General features: G+C 48.4%; 1 protein-coding gene across 3 annotated transcripts in view; it reads right to left on the bottom strand.

Annotated features, from left to right (window-relative positions):
• Positions 1 to 4,135: 4,135 nt before the first annotated feature.
• Positions 4,136 to 21,101, bottom strand: part of CLUH (clustered mitochondria homolog) — a 30,787-nt gene continuing 13,821 nt past the window's right edge. For all 3 annotated transcript variants that reach the window (XM_042830013.1, XM_042830014.1, XM_042830012.1), the window contains exons 8-26: positions 20,314 to 20,461; positions 19,481 to 19,573; positions 18,029 to 18,723; positions 16,705 to 16,922; positions 16,070 to 16,174; positions 14,892 to 14,992; positions 13,718 to 13,870; positions 13,074 to 13,136; positions 12,159 to 12,403; positions 11,384 to 11,468; positions 10,782 to 10,935; positions 10,305 to 10,444; positions 10,112 to 10,192; positions 9,482 to 9,607; positions 8,787 to 8,908; positions 7,501 to 7,594; positions 6,666 to 6,800; positions 5,002 to 5,075; positions 4,136 to 4,463 (exon numbers count right to left, since the gene is read on the bottom strand). In XM_042830013.1, coding sequence (XP_042685947.1) covers positions 4,295 to 4,463; positions 5,002 to 5,075; positions 6,666 to 6,800; positions 7,501 to 7,594; positions 8,787 to 8,908; positions 9,482 to 9,607; positions 10,112 to 10,192; positions 10,305 to 10,444; positions 10,782 to 10,935; positions 11,384 to 11,468; positions 12,159 to 12,403; positions 13,074 to 13,136; positions 13,718 to 13,870; positions 14,892 to 14,992; positions 16,070 to 16,174; positions 16,705 to 16,922; positions 18,029 to 18,723; positions 19,481 to 19,573; positions 20,314 to 20,461 — 3,001 coding nt within the window. In that variant the 3' untranslated portion in view covers positions 4,136 to 4,294. The remainder of the gene's footprint in view (positions 4,464 to 5,001; positions 5,076 to 6,665; positions 6,801 to 7,500; positions 7,595 to 8,786; positions 8,909 to 9,481; positions 9,608 to 10,111; positions 10,193 to 10,304; positions 10,445 to 10,781; positions 10,936 to 11,383; positions 11,469 to 12,158; positions 12,404 to 13,073; positions 13,137 to 13,717; positions 13,871 to 14,891; positions 14,993 to 16,069; positions 16,175 to 16,704; positions 16,923 to 18,028; positions 18,724 to 19,480; positions 19,574 to 20,313; positions 20,462 to 21,101) is intronic.

Raw genomic sequence — 21,101 nt, 5'->3', positions numbered from 1 at the left:
AAAGTTCCTCAGCGCACTGCAGTGGTGAAGGAGTCGGTCAGTTCAGCTCCCGGTAGAGCCCAGAAACTTGATTGAAGTATGAAAACCACACTTGTGTACATAATTCATAAACATGACTGAGAAACTAAAGGTACCTATTAAGTGGAAACTGCCTGCTGCGTTTTTCGCTGTAGCATAGGGCTGTTTGCAGGAGGAAAGAACTAACGAACGTAAAGCAGCGTTTAATTGCTTGTGCGAAGCGCCCTGTATTTCTGCAATGCAATTTGCAGCCTTCTCCTTTAATGAGCAGTGAATAATCTCAGGGATGGTCCTGAACGGATCAAAAGTGAAAGCCCTGTTTAGACAAAAACAAAACCCGAGCCCACAAGGCAGGAGGTGGGGTTGTGAGGCTCTTCTGCAGTGTTGCTCCGTGGTGTTACGCTGTGGTGAACTTTTCCACTGTTTGCGGTGTTCTGTCAGCTGCCTGATGCTGTGCCTTTCCTGTGATATGCCGAGGCTACTGGTCTGGTTTGCAAACTGTTGGGAGTTGAAGAGGTTCACTGCTACTTTGTCACTCTGTTCTAAAATCGGCATTGCTTAAAAAACACCTGCATCCAAACCATGCTGCACACAGACCGTACAGACTGCTGCTTGGCTTAACAGACAGACATTCCAGTGCCACACTCGTGTAACGTGCCCAGGAAGTCTTAGATGTGTTCTCGAAAGTGCAACGTTTATTGTGGTTCAGACGTGATCTGGAGGTGATGTTTTATCGCATCTTGCACTTTAGAAGACTTAAGAAAACCGTCCTGCTTTTGTGTGTGGTGTGACCAATGGTGCGCCCGGGCACCGAGCAGAGGCAGCCGGAGCTCAGTGGGCCGTGCTGGGCTGCGTGGTGCTGGGGAGCTGTGGCTGCCGTCGCACCGCGTCTCCTGCCGTCAGCACTGCTGCTCTGCGCTCCCCTGTCTTTACGTGAGCTGCCTGACACTAGCACTCTTAAATAGGTTTTGCCTCGCGTGAAAGCTATTTAAAAGAAAAAGAGACTTTGTTCCTTTTTTTTCCTTTTCTGTAGACAGTGGTGGCTTGATAATCCTTTTAATGATTTGAATATAAAGAAAAGATACTAAGTTGAGTGAAGGAAAAATGCACTTAGAATGAGTTATTTGCTGTCCAACTGTACATTAAGTCCAGTGCATTTAAAAAAAGAAGTCAATAGAATCTTCTAGCGAAGAATGCGTGCATAAACTGGTAGGGATAAAGATGTTAGGAGTGGGGAAGGTTGGGGTGGATGTCCGAGTCACACCTGGGCTCAACTGGCCTTTCTATCTTTTCACTGTGTCACGTAAGTAGCTGCTTTTTGTCCTGCCTGGCGCTCAGGCTTCCCCAGACTCACCCTGAAGATAACTTAGCGACACTTAGGAGCTGGTCCTGACATTGGCCTGAAGGCAAACGCTGATTTTTTTCCATAAAGATGATGTTACAGGTTGCAATTGGAGAAAACAGTTCCCAGACTGTAGGAGTTAACTAAAGATATTGACACGATTTAAAAAAAAAAAACAACGAAAAATAGTAAAGGAATGTATATAATACTGCTCTGTGTTTTACAGTAAGGTTTGTTGCTCTCAGACTGTGTAAAACAAAATTTATTCATGTTTTCTGCATATTAAAAAAATCTTATTGTACCAATTGGTAAACTATTAAATGCATATAAAACTAGATGTGTTTTCGTGTCCTTGGATGCAGAAGTTAGAATGTTGAACTAATGCTGCTGCTGCACACCCGCTCTGCTGCCCTGCTTCAGCCCAGGCGGTGCTGCAGGCGGTGCTGCAGGCGGTGGGCGCGCAGCGCTGTGCCAGGGCTCTGCTGCCGAGCGCCGCAGTCAGGTGTTGTGAGGATGGACGCTGACTTCGGAAGCTGCTTTCATGGGTGGTCAGCAGCGCTGCTGGCTTTCATGCTGAGCATGGCTGGGCTCCTGCTCCCGCCCGGCGCACAGCAGCGATGGGGCTCAGCGTGCGGCCCCTGCAGCTTTCCTTGCCGGTGTTCAGGAAAGCGCTGTGAGCGCGGCTGAGGCGGCGGCGCGGGGCGGCCCTGCTGCTGAGCTGCAGCCGCTGCGTGCTTTTCCCGCTGCGCTGCTCTCCTTGGCTCGAGTGCTGCCTACAAATGGTCAGTAGCGAAGGGCAGTGGGCGCGTTTTGTCACTGACAGAAGCACAAAGAAGTGCTGACCTCACTGCGGGGAGAGCGAACGCAGCGCCCTGCAGCTTCGTTCTGTGCAAGCTGAGGGCTGCGAGGGCAGCGCTGGGGGGAGCCCCAAGGAGCAGAGATGTGTCAGCCCAGAGGCACCACGAGGCACATCGCCGTGTGTGGCTGCCAGGCGTGGGATGGGGAAGAATTCCCTCTTTCCCTTCGTCTCCTGATTGGTACAAAAGGGGCTCAGGAGAAAAAAGTGATGCATTGCAGGAGAGGGCTGCGCTGCAACCACGAGCTGCTGCCAGCGGGCAGGCCGTTATCCAGCTCCGGGATGGCAAAGAAACCGATAGCGTTCAGATTAGTTTCAAAAGCTTTTAATGGACTAAAACACACTAGTGAAAGAAGATTCTTGTAGGAAAGATGCACTGTAGTCATTTATTGATTGCTTTCCATGGAACTCAGATTTTTCCTATAGGAGCAAGTTCTTTTGCAGAAGCCTCCTCCTGCTTCACCCCTAATGCCTCAGCGCTGCGCCCACCTTGCCTTGCTCCCCTCACAAATACCTGCCGTGCTGTACAGGAACCCGAGGTACAGAGCACAGTGACAGCACTTGTTTCTCCAGAAGGTCAGTAAAAGAAGCGATGCAAATTAGCACAGAGTACTTAGCTGTGACAGACAGAATGAGAGCCTGGGCTCCTCTGCCAGCACAGTGCAGGGTGCGTTAGCAACCACAAGTTGCTCTACAGCTCGATCCGTTGGGGAAAAAAGGACATTCTGCTCCGTCGGCACCCCAGGGCCTGCAGAGGTGAACTCTGACCTGCTGCGGGACCGGCGCTGCCGGGAGCCTGCATCGAGAGTGACGATGGGATGTGCGTGGTGCAGAGGGAAATACAGACATACTCATTTAAAAGCAACATCCATTGCCAGCAATGGAAACTCCCCTGGGGACAATCTCAAACCCAGTGTGCAAAGATACTCATTACCAACATAATGGCCACAGGTTTCAGTGCTGGGAGAGACCGCTGCCCCACCCCAAAGCCCAGCAATTTCAGGCTGTGCGACACTTGTGATTCCAATTCAGTTACATTTGGCAGTGGGGTTAACAGCGATGAGCTCTGAGTTACGGCTATTTCAGATAAGATCAAGTCCCCATTTCTGACTTCTCCTCCCCTGTTCTCCCCTCTGTTAGCTCCTCACTCAGACCTTGGATGCTGCCATTACCAGTCTCTCCCAGGCACTTGGGTTTCCGCTGGAATGGAAGTTTGTGCGCTTTGAACATCAAGACCCAGCCCTCACTCTTTGGGTACAGTATCCTGTTACTCAGCTGCAAGCAGAGCAGAGGTGGAACTGTGAGTAATATATATATATTTATATATATTTATATATATATATATTTATCTCTGTATCTTGACAATTAGAACATGAATGTTACAAAAAAAAAAAAAAAAAGAAAAAAAAACAACCCTGACCTGCCAAACTGCCAACCAAAAGTAGAAAAAATGGTTAAAGGAATCCAATGGCTCTAGATCCTGATGTAGAAAATGCTGTACATTCCCCACTTACTCACATTACAGGCTTTAGTCATCTCAATGATACAAATATGGCTGCTTCATTTTTCTTAGCACAAATTGGGACAAGGAGTGAGGGGAAATGAATCTCTTGGCTTGGAAATCCACATTTTACAAGAATGCTGAGGAGTGGTTAGGGGCTTTTTTGTACTGGTTTTTAGCAAAGCTGAGTACTTAGTCAACATAAAAATGACCTGAGAAATGTTATATAGCTCAAGACAGTTCATTTGGAATTCATATGTACAGAGTAGAAATAACTGATGATATGTGCACACACACACGTACACACACACAGGCACAACAGCCTCTGGCTGTGCTCACCAAGGATGGGTCTTTCGTATGCTGCTGCATCCTGGCCCCTGCCCCCTCTGCGTGGCAGATACAAGCTCGGTCAGACAGATTACATTTCTCAGATTAGTTCTTTGCATTGTGTATTAATTGTACCAGTGCAATAACATTGTCAAAAAAAAAAAAAAAAAAAGGAGCTGCTCCAGGGGAGTCCAAGACCCTGGTTCAGATTCAGAAAAGGGTGGTTTAACTTTTTTAAGCGAGGTACACATTAAGCAGGGCTCTGTGTTAAGGGGATGGCAGCAGAAGGCATGCTTGGCTCCGCTTCTTTATCCTCCCCGGCTCTGTCCTCTGGTTCCAGCTGTTCGCCACTTTTCATGCTTTCTTGGAGCTGCTGGCGTCTCTGCACCTCTGCTTTAAGGTTCTCCAAGTCTTTTTGGCTGAGTGGGAAAACCAGGAACGGTAACTAATGTTAGACCAGATTTAGGAATGGAGTGAAACACAGGGACAAAGGCAGCCCCTGCTGCTTGCTACAGCTGGCAGAGTCACTCACTTCATTTCCTATGGGCAGTGACCTCCTGCTTTTCAAACGGAGCTGAACAGAAGAACCCTTTCACTGCCAGGGAGACAGGCTGAGAACAGCTCCAATGGGCTCTGTGAGCAACCCATGGGCAGAGCTGCACACTGTGGTCTTGGCCACTGATGGGCACATCAGTTCTCAAGGAAGTCTGCCCAATTTCCTTAAGATGCATGGAGCAGGTCTGGATTTTAGGTTTGATGACAGCAGATCACTTCAGGGGACTGGGTCACCTTGAAGCAAGAGGTACCTAACCTCTGGAAACTACATCTTGGGTCAGAATGACTCTCAAGGTAAAGGGAAGCACTGGGTTTATACCATCTCATGGTATTTATGCCATGGCACAAAGACTGCACACAAAGAATGCCTGATTGGTAAAGCTGTGAGTTAGGACACTCTACCTTAGCGGAATGAAGAGAATTCCATTAATAATGTTCAGCTGCTCCAGGACACTGGTCATATTGGGAGCTGTGAACTATGGCATGAGACAGAAAAAAAGGGTTAGAAGTCAAAATTCAGACAGAACAACACAGAGCTCCTGAGCATATCTTGACTGAGCAACAACCTTCCTTCTCCCTCTAGAAGAGGCAGTGCGTACAGACAGCTCCCGTGGCCGCCTCATAGTTGTGAAGTGGCACAGCACTTGTTTTTGTACCTCTCCACAGCCCTGAGTTAAAAAGAGGCAAGTTTAGATTTCCAGCACTTAGGGTAACAACTTCTACGAGTTCAGAGCCCCTCTTACAGCACGTGGCATTAGGGATTTACTTACTCGCACATCAACAGAGGAACAAGCTCACAGTGTGGGCAGTCAGTCCATCACAAGGGCAGTCTCAGATAATTGGTTTCAAAAACAGTGCCTCTCATGTCTCTCTGCACATACATCATCCTTGCCCCAGGCAAAGAATAATTCCCTTACCGTGGTTTTGGGACAAAAGTCCCACAGCACTTTGTGGTTACAGAGCACCTGTGCCTCTGTGCACAACCACAAATAGCCCTGGGACACAGCTACAGTTGAACACTCTGACGAGGGTAGAAATGAATTTCTAGGATAGATTGTCTCTCAGTAGCACTGCTACTTCTTGGGCTGTCGTGCTGCATCAACTGTGAAATCAAACAACTTCACTTTCCTGCTTTTTCCCCCCCCTCCAAGCATCATAACGAGGCATCCATTCCTATTTAAAGGATTTGAGCCTCCCACTCAAATACCATCTCTTAGACATGACCATTTACCCAATTCAAGGTACTTAAGCTCAAATCATTCTGCCATAAACTCCTCACTTGTCTACCCAGTTCCACACAGTAAGAAGAAAACCCAACCACCCCCATGGGATTTATCCTGCTTTGCCTTTCTACTGGGAGTTACTGTGCAGCAGGAAGCCCCACTCTCAGCCCTGCAGAGCTCCAGCAGCCACTCATGTACAGCACAGCAGGGAGAGCACCCACCCCAAAAGTCACTGCACATTCCCCTAGGAAACACCACACAGGCTGGTGGGACCTGCCAGGTGCACTGCAGATAAGGGCAGTCAGTTCCTGCTGCGTGGAAGTCAAGGCAAGGCAGCCCCCCCGGCTCTGCTCTGCTGCCCAGCCTCCGCTCATCACAATGTCCTCGGAAGGAGAACAATGCACCTGGGGGAAGACGTCAGCCTTTTTCTTTTCCCCCCTCAAATTGGATGAGGAAACCAAAGAGTTTTCTAATTGAGCAACCTGCCTGCAGCCTGTGAGTCAGAGCAGCGGCACTTTGGGTGCAGATGCTCCAGGCTCCCACGCTACAGCGCCCGGCGTGGGCTGTCGGATTCCCCTGGGTGCCCCTTGCAAAGCAGTCAGCTTTGCTCACTTGCTTGAGCTCAGAAGAGCTGTACACAGAAACAGAGTAGGCAAATACTTAGTCCTGACAGCACTTCATTGTGTCTGACCCTCTGCCTTTGCAGGGACCTCCTGCTCTAAGTGTCTGAACTGGCACAGCTGTTCCTGCTCTGCACAGGCATAAGACTGCATTGAGTAACACCAGCATACCAACATGCCTCCACAGCAAGTGTTCTCAATTGCTCTCGTCGCATGAGGTTACCTTGAGTGGCATGATGTTAGCGTTGGAGCCGTTCTTGTAGATCTCATTCATTGTGCGTTGAAGAGCGACAGCTTGCTGGGTCAGGTATTTCAAGTACTCTGAGCTCTCTTTGGTCTTCTCATGGTGTTCTCCAAGCTAATCAGAAAAAGAAGGAAAAAAGAATGCAATACAAATCAGAACAGGACTCAAACTAGGATGCACTCCTCCTGTCTTTGCCATCTCAGCATCCCTACAGAAAGCTATCAGAACTACATGCATTTAAAAACAAAACTAAAAATCATTTGCGTAGGAACCTTGTTGTCAAAATTACACCTTTCCATCAAGTAGAAGCATGTCAGCAGGGCGAGAGGCACCCCCTCCACCAGGCTGTGCTTTCAGCACCAGTACTGAATCACAGCGTGCAGCTGCAGACGTGTTCGGACAGACCCAGGCTGATGCAGAAGTTTCACTGTGCATCACCGAAGGCTCCAAGCAGGAGAGGGAACTGCCCACAGAACAGCTCAACAACCAAACTAGTTTGGGGCCGGCATTAAGAGAGCTGATGCACAGTGGGAACAATCAACCAGCTCTTGCCATACCCTGCCAGAACATGGGGCTCAGCCACTACCAGAAGTTCTGTCCAGTGATGGGTACAGCAGGAACAAACTTGCAGCACAGACTTTTGGCATCACCACCAGGACAGCAATTCTGCCCCATCCTTCAAAAGAAGGGTCCTTGGCACCCGCCAGAGCTGTTTATGAGAAAGGCCTCCCTGAGCTCAGGCTGTGGCATTGGTTTGCAGTCAGTCCTTGCTTCTAGCAGGAAAACACCACACAAGCAGCACGAGGCTCCTCACCTGGTTTTTGTAGATTGTGTAGCCTTCCTTCTCGTGCTGCAGTGCTGACCGGAATTCTGCTTTGCTCTCATACACTCGGGCTACCAAGTGGTGGCTGAGGGAAGGAAAAAGGTGTTTAAAGGTACCTCAATGATGAAGAAGCATTTCTGTGCTATGCAGAGCATGACCGGCAACACAAAGGTTAGGCTAGAAGTCTTAACAGCAGTGTAAAGGTGGCAAATACAGGACTACATACAGCACCCTGGTGTTTACTTCTCCCCAGCCCAGCTGCAGATTCACACACTGCACTGATGTAGGCCGGATTGTTGAAATGCTGAGAAGGAACATGACAAAGAAGAGACTGAGCTTGGGATTTTTTCCTGCTGTGCCCAGGAAAGCTGAAGGTCACAGTGGTGCATTGAACATAGGCAAGGCAGTTTTCCAGCACAGGAACAAGTGGCAAAGCTGGGATCCAAGTTGCCTTTTTTTTTTTTTTTCTTCCAGTTGGGAGTGTTAATTTGGCTTGAACTTTGCTTCCTTAATGTTTATGGAACAAAAAAGACTTCTATTTTTGGCAGTGATACTCCCTGGGAAATGATGGATCTCAACAAGCATCCCAGTGCTACTGAGAGAAGGAAGGATTCTTTCTGCAGAATACACATCCATCAGCTGCTAGAAAATAAATCAGACTCTTGCGGGTGCTTAGTAAGATTTATTTTCACTCTGATGAAGAACAGATGGGATGCAAGGTGTTAGTAGTAATGAGGAATGGGCCACTATTTGTTTGTGAGCCAGGTCTGTATTCAAGGATAGAGCACGCAGCACTGCCTTGGAAACAGAAAGCTCTCAGTATTTTAGTGAAATAAAAGGGTTTAATGTTGAAGGACAGAAGCAAATGATGTTTCCTCAAAGGTAGCTCCCCGAGGGCCAAAGCAATTACATACAAGCGTTCATACATCATGCTCGTCTCCCAGAATAATTACATGAGCATTGCTCTCCAACACTCCCTTGCCACATGCCTGAGAATCTGGGAGGGTCAGGCTCATCCTGACGTATTTTTGAGTCATTAAGCAGATCCCCCAATTAATCTTAAGAACAAGGGATCTCTGTTCCAGACCAAGGATGCTGCAGCACGGCCATGACTGCGGGCAGCCCAGCGCCCCCAGTGGGGCTGGCAGCCGGCACTGGACACAGCCCCTGCTTTAAGAGCACAGCTGCACACAGGCCGGCCAGAGCCCCCCATGCGACGAACGCTGAGCCCTCACTCCCACGATGGGGACTCAGCCCAGCGCTCCACCCTGCCTCACCTGAGGGCAACCTTCAAAGACTTGGAGCCGTGATACTTGGAGCTGATGGCCAGCGCGTTCTCCAGGAAGCGGAGGGACAGGTCGTACTCCATAACGCCGTGGAGCACCAGGCCGATGTTGTTCTGCACAGATCCACCACACAGGCAGTCAAGTGGGCATTCAGAAACATCAATTCCAAGTACACATTTACTGCTTCCCAGCTCCCATCAAGGTGCTTTGCTGCTTGAAAGGACTTACGGCCAGAAGTCCTCATGGATCTCTAGCACATAACATACGGCATTTTCTTCCTTGGGAGCTCAGCCCAAATAAGGCAGACAGAGGAAAAACAAAGAATCTCCTTTCTTAGACCGTTCAAAAGCTGCCTGGACACGGTCCTGGGCAACCTGCTTGAGCAGGGGACAGGTTAGACCAGATGGACCCCAGAGGCCCCTTCAAACCTCAACCACTCTGATTCCATGAACCCCGTCCATTTTATGTAAGGGAAAGAAGGCCGACATTCCCAAGCCAAAGAGTGATACTCCTTTTCCCTTCCTCTAATGGTACTAATGGGTAGCAACTAATGGGTAGTTTTACAGTGGGTAAAAAAAAAAAAAAAAGAGCAGCATCTCAACACACAGTTTAAACAGCCAGCAGTATGCATGGCTTTAACTCCAAGTCTTTTATAGATTAGATTCTCAAAGATATTGATGACTTACGTCCAAGAGTGCCATTTCTGGGTGATCCTCCCCAAATACCAACAGCATGAGGTAGCGTGCACGGTAGAGTAAGTTTAATGCTATAGAGAGTTGGCTGTTTGCAAAGCAGTACAGAGCAAGGTGCATCTACAATGGAAGACAAGATCCAGCATTCATGATTTAATACTGAATCAAAGCGAGCTCTCCTTTCTGCTCCCTTCCCCAGCTGGTCACAGCACTGCAGTACCCACATAAAAGAACTGTTGAAACGTTTCACTTCAATCTCTCTTATGAACCTTAAGATGTATTTCAGAATTGACCTGTATTTACAAGATGCTGTGACTGTGCTCTTTGGGAGGGTTCTTGCTATTTCTTGGTTTTGGCACAAGCCCAAGGGAAAAGCCAGAAGAATTAATGAATATATGTAAATGCTCAGCAGACAAAACCCTAAAGTCTCAGTGGGGACAAATCATGTGCAGTGCTTATAATGCAAACACTTTCATATCGAGCTTACAAAATCATAAGCATGAAGCTTGTGATGAAAATGGAGGATTCTGGGAAGAGAACTGCAACTGTCTTCCAGATTCAGGTGTGAATTAAGGCTCTCAGACCCCAGGTGCACATATGGTGTGCTCTTCTCTCCATACTTACGTATTCTTGAATGGTGTTGGGATGCTCGATGCCAAGGACCCTCTCACTCATTAGCACCGCTTTCTGCTGATTACTTAAGGCCTAAGCAGAACACAAGGCCCAGAGCAAGTCACACAGATGTCGTGCACTTGAGCAAGTAATCACAAGACACAAATAAGAGGACAAGTGGACCCTGCCTGAGCCCTCTGCTTACCTCTGAATAATCTCCCATAATATAATTGAGACGAGCTAGCAGCCTCAGGCAGGCACAGATTTCTACATGCATAGCACCATACACGTTGTTGAACAAGTTTAAGGCTTCATTGATGAGCTCACAGCCTTCCTTCAAGAAACCTGAAAAAAAATATATGTATTCATGTATGTTCCCATATTAAATAACCTTTCATAGAATGGGAGAAGTGATGCACGTGAAGCAAGATCTACATGACTGGCAAAAACAGTGGTGGGGTGTGCAGCTTTAGGATGGATGCTGTCCTGCATCCATCCTTGCTCACAGCTGGTGACTCCACAGCAGATGTGCATTTCAGGTGGCCTCCAAGACAGCAGATCTTAAGAGACCGTGATCCTCAACTACCAGAAGGCAGGTGGAGGATGTGCCATGCCACACACACCCTGCTCTTCCTTCCATCAGCAGCAGCCTCAAGAGGCGGAGGCATGGCTGGAACTGTACCTTGCTGAACCTTTGCTTGCCCGCTCTGGAAGAAGTGGAAAGCATCTGAGGCTTTAGGGTTTACGTGCTTCACTACAGGGAAGATGTTGAGAATGTCTTCCTCTGTAAAGGTGGGCTTGTGCCTGTTGTCAAAGTTGTACTCCTTTAGCAGTACCTGGAGGAACCAAAAAAAGACAGGAGGTCATGGCCACCACTTTCAGAGGTGCTTGGCAAGGAGAGAGAGGAAAAGGAGCCTGGAATTCTGCACGTGCAATCACAGTCACAGCTAACTGCTCACGTATCACTGCTTGCAGACAGCATTTTGAAGGGTCCCCTGAAGGTGTGCACCATCACAAGCATGTGCTGGGAGCTCTGCATGCAAAGATGGTTTGTCTGTCAGAGCAAGTGACAGGAATTCAGACTGGGCAGGAGATGCACGATCAATTAACCTTAAAGGGAACTGGATTTGAAAGCCTTTGTCATGGGATTAGACCCCGTATTCCAGGATTAATGCCTCCAAGACCTCTCAGGGCTTGCACCGTGTGCCTGCAAGGCTGACCCAGTTTGCACTGCACACTTCTCAGTACTGAAGACGATGGGAGGAGGGAAGATATTGATCTTACTTGGACTCCAGTTTTGAGGGAGATTTCACGAAGAAGGGTGATTTTCTGTAGGTTATACATTTCAGCTGCTTGGTCAGCATTCTCACTGCAAAAAGCACACAAAGGCTTGAGCTCCCAGGGAAGTTTCTGCTCAAGAACACCCCTACTCTGCAGTGTACCATGCATGGCTCCCTCTCAGCTAAGTGCTGACTGAAACCAGCAACAATACCTTGGGTGCTAATGGTGCTTACAGAGCTGCACAGCAGAACTGAAATTCAGTGTGCTCCTCACAGCTCCCTGCAGGGTCTGAATAAATCTGAGTATCTCCAGCCCCTGGCATGCAGTGAGCTGCCCCTGACGTGGATCACTGGCTTCAGCAGCTCATCATCATTTCTCTTGGGGCCCTGTTTGCTCCCACTTTCAGTTCAACGTTCAATGTCTGCATGTTCCAGCAGCATCCCTGGCCATCCCTGTTTCAGATGTTTTAGGAACACGAGCTGCCTTCAGCCTTATAGACAAGTGTCTTTTGCCTACACTCTTCACATTCTGCTCATCTCTGCAGCACTAAGGAGAGCTTTCCCTTCTTCCCTTTGCCTCTTTGTGCTTCATCTCAGTGCAGATTGCAGCTACTTCCCTCTGCTGCTCCTTGCCTGATTTCTTTCCCACAAGATTTCCTCAAGAATACAAACTTACATGCAAACAGAAATAAAAAAAGGAAGGTCATATTAGGTAACAATAAGAGCTACAGATATTTGTAAGAGTTCAGGCACGACTAAGGGTAATTTTGTTTGCTTACCATTCAATATTAAAATCAAAGTAGCTCTTTGCTTCTGAACAAATATTCTTCCACAGCTCCTGAGGGGTCATGCTGGCCCAAGCTGTGTTATCAGCATTTCCAAGGTTCCTGTTTTTCCTTTTCTTATTTTTTTTCTTGGAGACCAGCTCATCAGCTGGAAGATGGGCAATGGGGTTTGGAAAGGAGCTTAGAAAGCAATTGAGGAAGTGGCTGATGGCTGCTGATAAACCCGACAGCTCCACACCCTGCAGTGAGACACAGAAGTCAGTTGTGGAACACATCTGCCATCACACCGCATTGCTCTGATCCAATGCTTGCACAAACCCAGTCCTCCCAGAAACAGGAATATCTCCCAGGTGAAGGAGAGAAGAAAGGAAGAGGCAAATATTTGCAACTAGCATGGACAGAATTATGTAGATAAAAAACAAAGGTACAACATGCATGCAAACATACACTCCTACTTTGGGTTGCCACTTGGGACACAGAAACTAGAGACTGTAAAGCAGATCTGACCCTGGAATAAAACCAGGTGCACTGCCATGCTACATATGTACAGGTGCACGGATGCATCAGTACTCATTCAATTCAGAAAAGCTCCTTATGAGGGCAAAAGCATCAAAAGAAAAGGCATTACAAGGAAAACCAGCTGTGATTTGCAAAAGCCTTCAGCATTAGGAGTGAGGATCGGGGAAAGAGAAGCACAAACATTTCTTCTCTGGGAAAACCCATCTTCAAGTGGGGACTTGTTCTCCCTTGCACACAGGCCTACACCTACTTCAGCTCTAATGAGACTGTAGTCCCTGTTGCTAGGCAACACCCCGCTCTAATGAGAGAGGAAACTAAACAGCACCCTATTTGCAAAAAAAAATCATTAGAAAGGACACACGAGGTGAGAGGTGAGGCTGCAGGTCATACCTGGAGGTACGTCTTGAAGATGTGTTTCGCGGATCGAGTGATCAGTTCGCTGATGCCAATTTTCTACCCCGAGGAACAAAAAGCGAAGACTAAGTCAGTCGATGCCAGCAACAACAACACACTTTCCTTCTGAAGCGGGCTTTTACCAAGATGCACAGAAGGCACCTAATTCTGCCCTTACCCTACAACACAGAACTGTTCTGCATTTGACAATGCTCCTGCGGATGGGGAAAGGGCCCCGATCACCGCGAGCCCCCCGGTAGCGCAGAGCTCGCCCTGCAGCCCCACGCAGCCGTGCTCACAACACCACCTTCCAGTCAGACCCAAAGCCCTGCCAGATAGTAGAGGCTTAAAAATGAATGGCTTAAAATCCAATTGCGTGCTGCCTGCTATTACACCTGGGAATCCTTCAACAACTTTTCTATCCCAAAGGATACTCAAACAGCATAGCACAGCGAGAGCCATTAAGGAAATGGGAGCATAACTCCCCCATCAACCACCTACAGGTCCTTCTCCTTCCCTCTCTGTTTCTGAAGCTGGTTCTTTTTCACAGAGAAACCAATTAGCCAAGCTGCAATCTGTACAGGACGCGTTAGGCCAGAGGCAGCTGGAGCTGACAGTCTGAAGTTAAGGCTAATGCTTACAAAGATGTGATCCAGCTGAGCGTGGCCGGGGGTCTTGGTGATGAAGTGGATCACTTTGCCTAGATATCGCATGTTGATGCCCCTCTGGTGCATGGCCTCTGCTAAGGTAGCCCCATCCATGGGGAGCACCGTGTGATCCAGGCAGTCCTTGACCTGCAGGGTACACGCAAACGTTGGTTACGGAAGACAGACATGAAGGCCACAGCCCGGGGTTCCCCTGCGTGGTACAGGACAGGGCAGGGGCAGCTTTCAGCCCATGGAGAGCTGCTGTTTGTGGGCAGCTTCATTGGTCTTTTCACTGGAAATGTTTTTAACCGGTGACTGTAAGGCACTTTGCTGATAATGGGACATGGCACTCGCATTTCAAGTTGTGTTGCAGTGCTGATAAAGTCATTTAATCCTCATCACAGAGTAGCACAGTTACATTCCAACACAGAGCAGGGAGGACAGTGCCTGTGCAACACGTCACATTGCATACTAGTGTATCACAACCCTTGCAAAACAACAGTCACCATCACGTCCTTTTCTGATTCACTTCCCCTCCTTTTTTATTTTCAAACTGAATAGCTAGCCTTTAAAAGCTTATGCTGACTAAGGAACCAGGGAATTTATAGGGACATACAATTCAAGAGAAGTTTTCCAGCAATGAGAAACCAACGGCCCCAAGACCTCTCAGAGTGCAGAGCAGCAGTCCCAGCCTCCCAGTTACAATGACAGCTGCAACACAGCAGTCATTTTAGAGAGAACAGCTGTATTTCTTATCAGGCCAGGGACGTGGGTAAGTGCCCAAAATGCCTGAGACCTGCAGAAGGAGTTTTTAGATGTGAGCAAGAACAACTTCCCAGTGCACTCCAAGTCATTAGCCACCAAGTCACAATCAAGGTCAGATAACACAAAAGCAGCATGTGATGCCCAGGGCTAGGGAGGATTTGTTGGAGTGAGTGGGAAAACTGTTCTGTAAGACAGGAAATGGAAAACCCCTCTTGTGCTTGCACTAGAGATGCTGGCATTGTTTACCACACTGCACCCCTGGTGCCAGAACTTGGCTACCAGCAGCAGAGCACAGCATCTGCCTGGGAGGTGACGTTGGCACACCACTATTACAGTGCTTGCTCAGAGTGGCCAAGCTAGTAGTAAGCTTCCAAGAGATTACTGCTGGCCCTTAGCTGCTTACCAAACCTGGGATCTGGCATGAGAGCAAGAATGCAGCAGCATCCTTCAGTAACTGCTTCTGATCCTGCACCTCCTCTTTGCTAGACTCAGGAAAACGAACACCTATCAGGGCAAGAGGAAAACATCAGACATGAACTCAAAAGGAAAACTACCTCATGTACAGAAAACACACGGGAATAGCAGGAAAAAAGCAGATTTTTCAAATTAAAAATGCTTCTTCAAAGCTTATCTAACCTGCAACATTTTGATGGGAAGAGCATTACCTCCTCTCCAATACTGGCTGTGCTGCTCCGTGCCATTCATTCCTGTTTGATGTAACTTCTAGTGGCTCAAATCCCATTCTACCTACTGGCAAGTGCTGTGCACGCTGCCAGTGCCAAGAGTCCAGGTTAGGCCGGAGCAGCACGTACAGCAGATGGGCCAACACTTCAAGTGCTGGAAGCTCAGAGCCTTTGCTTTGGCACATGAAAATTAAAACAAAATTAAGTTCTAGCTGAAAAGTCAGGGCCAAAGCACTGTTTTCACCAGGCTTCAAAACACACGCTACTTCTGGCACATTTATTCCAAACTCAACTCAACTACATGGCCATTTCCCTGCAATCTGCACACACACAGCTTCTGCATTTGCCCCACTGAACATTTTGGGAGCTTTACTGTATTTCCAAATAAACTGTGTTGATTCCAGACACTAAAAGTTACAAGGATGCCTGCAATCAGTGCGTGTGTTTGAAAGAGCACCATGACCTACTGACCACAGTGTTACTAAAATAAACCCTGCCCTTCACTGATGATCCAACGTCATTCATTCCACTACAACCGTGGGTTTTTTTTGTGTGTGTGAACAAAAAAAAAAAAAAGGATCAAATGTAATCTGTCCCCCCCACATCCAGCTCTTCTCACGTGGTGCAGCAGCTGGGATGCTGGCGAGTCTCGAGATTCTGGGCAGCACTCTCAAAACCTCCCCTGAGTGCAGCAGTGGGAGACAGCTCCCTGCCTACAGTGGTAGTTCGAGCACTGCAATCAATTTTAGCTCTCTTTTCTGTGTCTTTGAGCTGCATGGGGACTCTGCACCAAAAACCAGTGGTATCAGTTAAGGCTTTGGAACATCATTTTGTCTGTAGCTGGCTGCATACAGCAATCCTCTGAAAACAGGCCAGCACGAGCTCTTTATGCACATACCTGGTGAGAAAATATCTGGGTTAAACCGAATGTCAAACGATGTGTCACTGATGGAGCCCACAGCCTTGCAAGCATTTCGGATCACTTCTCTGCTTTTGGGATCGACTGGAGAAGGAAGAAAAAGAGAACAAATGAATGTGGATTTCAGAAAAGGACAACCTGGCTATTAAAAAGTTTTGTTCCTAACAGCAATAACGATGGCACATTTTGCGGAAATACATTATAAATACAATGAATTGTAAGGTACACGGAAAGGAGAATAGCTGCAAAAATGCAAAATCAGATACTTGGGGATTTCTGAAGGTGTTTGAGCACTGCACACTTCCCAGCCCTGGCTGCTGGCCCTGCAGAGCAGCCTGCTGGTGAGGCTCTCATTCCTGCATCACAGCTGGTAGGCTTGTGCTTCAGAGACACTAACAACCTACCCCCAGGCAGGCAGGGTGATTAATCTATGGTGTATGAATGGCTCTAAGCAAAGAGCTAAAACATTATCAATAGCAGAAGCCAGTACTTGTCCTGTTTAACAAACAAATAATCACCCTAAGTGCCTCTGGTTTAGCATAGGTCCCCACCAGAGGCGCAGCCACCAGCAGGGCAGCAGGCCTGGGCTGCTTCTGATGCAGAGGATTAAATACCTGCTCCATCATCAGAGGCAATGGTCTCAGCCAGCTCTTTAACCTGATCAAGTCCAGTCACGTTGTCGTCTGTTTTACCATCATCTGACTCAGACTTCTCGCTCTCTGCTGTACCATTCTCCGGAGAGGTGCCATTTTCCAGTGCAGCTGAGCTCTCCTGTTTGTTGGCTTTCTGTTGCATCAGCTGCAATGCAGCCAGCTTCATGAATAAGAGATACCTGCAGCGAAGTAAGGGAAGAACTCAGTACAGCAGGAGAATCTAAGGAGGAGGATCACCATTCTGCTATGAGGGGAAAAGCTCAGAGCTGGGGTAACAGACCACCCAGTTTCCCTCTGCAAAGGCAAAACTGACCCTCTATCAGTGAGCTTTCTGAAATGAGAGAGTGCACATTATTCTAATATCTTCCATTAGCACGTTAGAAGAGACAAAGAAGTGGGTTTCATTACACATCATGATGGAAAACTCATCTCCTTGCAGTAGTTACAAATAGCTTTCTGCACGCAACACCAGCAAGCAGCTCAGGAAGACTCCTACTGCCAAATCCACAGAACTGACAAACAAAATCCAGCAGCAATTTTACTATCAAACCCAAGCACAGGGAGCTTTGCAAGCTGTGCAGCGGCAGCCTCCAGCCACGGTCCTGCAGGCTGCTGGTCTGGAACCTCTCCCAAGCAGAAGTGAAGGTGCCTGTGGGCACAGGGCAGGACGGGGCAGGGTGCTGGCTGCAGAACTGGTTGCTCAGCGGGCAGAGCTCCTCTGGCAGCAGCTGAGGGCTCACCTTCCTGGCAAGTGGAGCACAGACCCTGACTGTCTGTGGTAGCAGAGCGCCCTGCAGCCCCCGACATGGGAAGCAGGAGCGTCACCCCATGCAGCTGCACCACATGACTGCCTGCTGCCAGAGCTTCCAGTCCCTCTCCTGCATTGCATGAGCCCAACACCAATACACTCCACCACAGAACTCCCTACAGCAGTTCCCACAGGTCATTTTTTTAAGCCTTTGGTAAAAAATGTAGTATTTGAGATGTCTGGAGAGCCTAAAAAACTAAGCATAAGTCCTTTCCATTCCCTAGATATCAGGTGACCAGAGGATCTGCAGAGAAAGGACACGAAACATCAAAACAGATCTGGAGACTAAAGAGCAAACCACTTCTTCCCCAGATCCCTACAGCCCCGTCAGAATCTCTGCTTTCCAGCTCTCATTAAGTAAGCCTCTGTAATTGCACCTGCAGGGCTGAGCGGTGGGGCAATCAGCTGCCTGCTCCCAGGAGCTCTGACTTTGACCATTACCAGTTGCAAGCAGAAGACGCGGGGAGCTCAGCTCACCTGTGCTCTACAAAGGCATCAACAAGCTCTTGCCGGAGACAGCAAAGCTTGTGTCTGTGCTGCTTGGGGAACCCCATTTTCTTACATTCCTCTGGCATCTCCTCCCCTTCAACAGGTAGGAAGTTTAGATCTGGAGGGAAAGTGCGCAGCAGGTCCAGGATGTAGTGACGCCCATCGTTGCCAATAATGCCTTTGCACTCCACTGAGGAGCACAGCTCCACCTCCTCGTTCTTGTCATTCAGGACTTTGTGCTTCTGGATCTTTAGCGGTCTGCTGGTCTTCTCTAGCAGCTCCAGGTACTTAGGATGTGAGACAACTGTCTTGCCAAAGTCTATCGACCCGTAGATGACACTCTGTTCCTGTTCCCTTTCCAAGATCCCAGGAATAATAGACTGAGCTGTCACTCTGTAACCTCTGTAATCCACCACCACAGTCCCCAGAGTGTACAGCCCTTCTACATCCACGGCATTATAGGTCCGCACACCATTGAGATCATTGGTAGGTGCTACATAAGCAGCAACATCCCCACCAAAGTCCTTGTAGTGGTCACGGACGTCGAAGCCCAGACTGAAGAATATATTGTTCCAGATGAACATCTGCATCTTGGTCTCTTCACTGGGGTTGATGGCCATGACATTGCCATCAATGACAGCCATGGCACCTCTTGTTGCTGCTGCAGTGAAGTCACTGTGAACCTGGAGGTAGCCAGAAAGAAAGTCAGGTGAGAAACGGATAACATCCTCACCACACCTCACTCTCAAAGCTCTCTGCAAATTTCTCCTTTGCTCCTCACCTCCTCATGGCCCTCCAGCAGGCAGGCAGGTCAGCTGACTTTTGCTCTTGTGAGCCTGGCCAGTGGCTTGGATACAAGCTCCAGGAGCCAGAGCATTAGGGATCACCAGGGCTCAGTCTCATGAGCTCTCTGTGGAGGAGGGTTTCCTTTTAATCGTGTTCCACCCCTACCCCTGCTCCTGCTCCTCCTACCCGCTTGGAGGAGGACTGGATCAAACACAACAGCAGAGGACTAAGAGGAGACCATCTCATGGTCAGCTGGGAGACACGGGGTTCAAGGACTACAATTCTTCCCTGCAAAGCTGGGAGCAGAAGGCAGATGTTGGTCAAGCACTGGAACAGGTTGCCCACAGAAGTCCCGATGAGGGTGGAGTCCCCATCCCTAGAGGGGCTCAAGAGATATGTGGACATGGCACTAAGGGACATGGTTTAGTGGTGGGATTTGGTAACTGAGATTGATGGTAGGATGTGATGTTCTCGAAGGCCTTTCCAACACAGATGATCATATGATATGCGAGAGAGAACAAGACTCCTTAGCTCACAAATAGGGACTCCCATCTTGCAGTTTCTGAAGGACAGCCCAGGTGAAATGTCTAGGTGTGACATGGGCAGCAGTGAAGGGGCTGTGTAATGGAAGTTGCCTGCAGATCCCAAAGTTACCTTGAAAATGGCTCGTTCTCTCAGCAGCCTCTCAGGCAGGTTCTTGCGTGGCAGCTCTCGCGTGGTCTGCAGCTCTTCGTTCCAGTCTCTGGTCTGAAAGAGTGAAAGTCTTGTGGTAAGCAATGTGCTGTGGGTGGGTGCTGGCAAGCCAACATTTCTCATTTACAAGGGAAAGGAGAAGGAAAGAATTCAGGCTGCCATGATGTTCAGAGGAAAAGAATTAGCATCAGGATCACTCCTCCTGAGTTGATCTCATTCCACATCCATATGGGAAGGATCCTGCTAGTCCACGTTACTCAGCACAGTTTATCTGAAATGCCAGATTGCCAACGCCAGAATAACCCAGCGCAGACCTGGTTAGCCAGCACACTGCAACGTGGTCACCCCACAGACACTGCCTACACACAGCCCTGGCAGTCCAGCACAGTGCACATCCTGGCACATTTTATGCTATGAGGCTGCAACTGACACCCTTAGAAAAGTCTGCAGAGAGACATGAGAGCTTTTCCAGACGTGACCAGAACAGAGGAACACTCTGCTGCTCGCAAGGAGCAGTGGTGCCAATCGCAGTAGGGACACAGGATTTATAAGTACTTAAGCAGAAATTGCTGAGACTCCCACATACTCAGGGAAGTTGGAGCCTCAGCAGCTCAGCCCGCCGTAGTTAAAGATAGCGTTGAGAACAAAGACTCAGGCAAGTTTTCCTTGATGTGCAAAACCCTTTCAAAATACCAAAGGTCTACTTGCTGGTAAAAGTTAACTGGTTCCCAGTGCAGTGAAGCAGTGAGCAGCAGGACTATTGCTAGGGTTCTCAGAGAGAGCTAGGCTGATACCTGTCCAGGTATGTGCTCTTCATAGCCCAGCCTGGAAGTGTACGCATCTTCTGCTCGGACACAGTCCATGGCATGTTCTGCTTGTGGGGCTGTCCAGCTGTACACTTGGAAAGGAGTTGCTATCCTCTCAAAAGGATGTCTCTGAACCCTAATTGGGGAGTGAAAACAATTAGACATTTTCCAAAGGAAGATTTCTTTCTATTCTAAGAGAATTTTCCCTCAGCTGCAACGCCAGTTTCTAACAGCAGAACAAGACCAAGTCATTAAACATGCAGCGACACCCCTTAACAACTGAGCTGGCAGAATCTCTCAGCTGCTATCTACAGAATAAACTGGGCTCTCCTCATTCTCCTGTCCTCAGCTCCATCTCGCCAGCACACTCCCCATTCAGCACAAAACAGGAGCACACGCAGAGGATCACCACTCCCAGCCACCTCTGTCAGACTGGCTCTCAGCTTTCACTGCAGTCCGTAAGGGCTATAAACAAGCCTATAGCATCATCCACTAATGAAGTAATGGCTTAGGGGAAGCTTGCTGTAATCTGTCTGCTCTCAGCAGGTGCCAGAGTCTCATCTGTATTTACTTCTGGCCCAACAAGCAACACAATATAATCATTTTTAAATGGCCAGATAGTCGCTGTGGTGACTGGGAGGCCACTGCGAATTTGCAGCCCTTGTATGGTGTCACTTTCATCTTCCTAATGAGAGCAGAAGCAGAACTCTCGAAAGCCACACCATGTGCCTGTCAATTTGCATCCTGCTGAGCTGAGGCAGTTCATTAAGCGGACT

This window comes from Centrocercus urophasianus, unplaced genomic scaffold, assembly GCF_019232065.1.
Source record: "Centrocercus urophasianus isolate 14NV4802_14NV808 unplaced genomic scaffold, USGS_Curo_1.0 seq_33, whole genome shotgun sequence".
NCBI lineage: Eukaryota > Metazoa > Chordata > Aves > Galliformes > Phasianidae > Centrocercus > Centrocercus urophasianus.
Note: the sequence above shows the minus strand (reverse complement) of the source record. Positions and strands in the feature narration are given on the sequence as shown.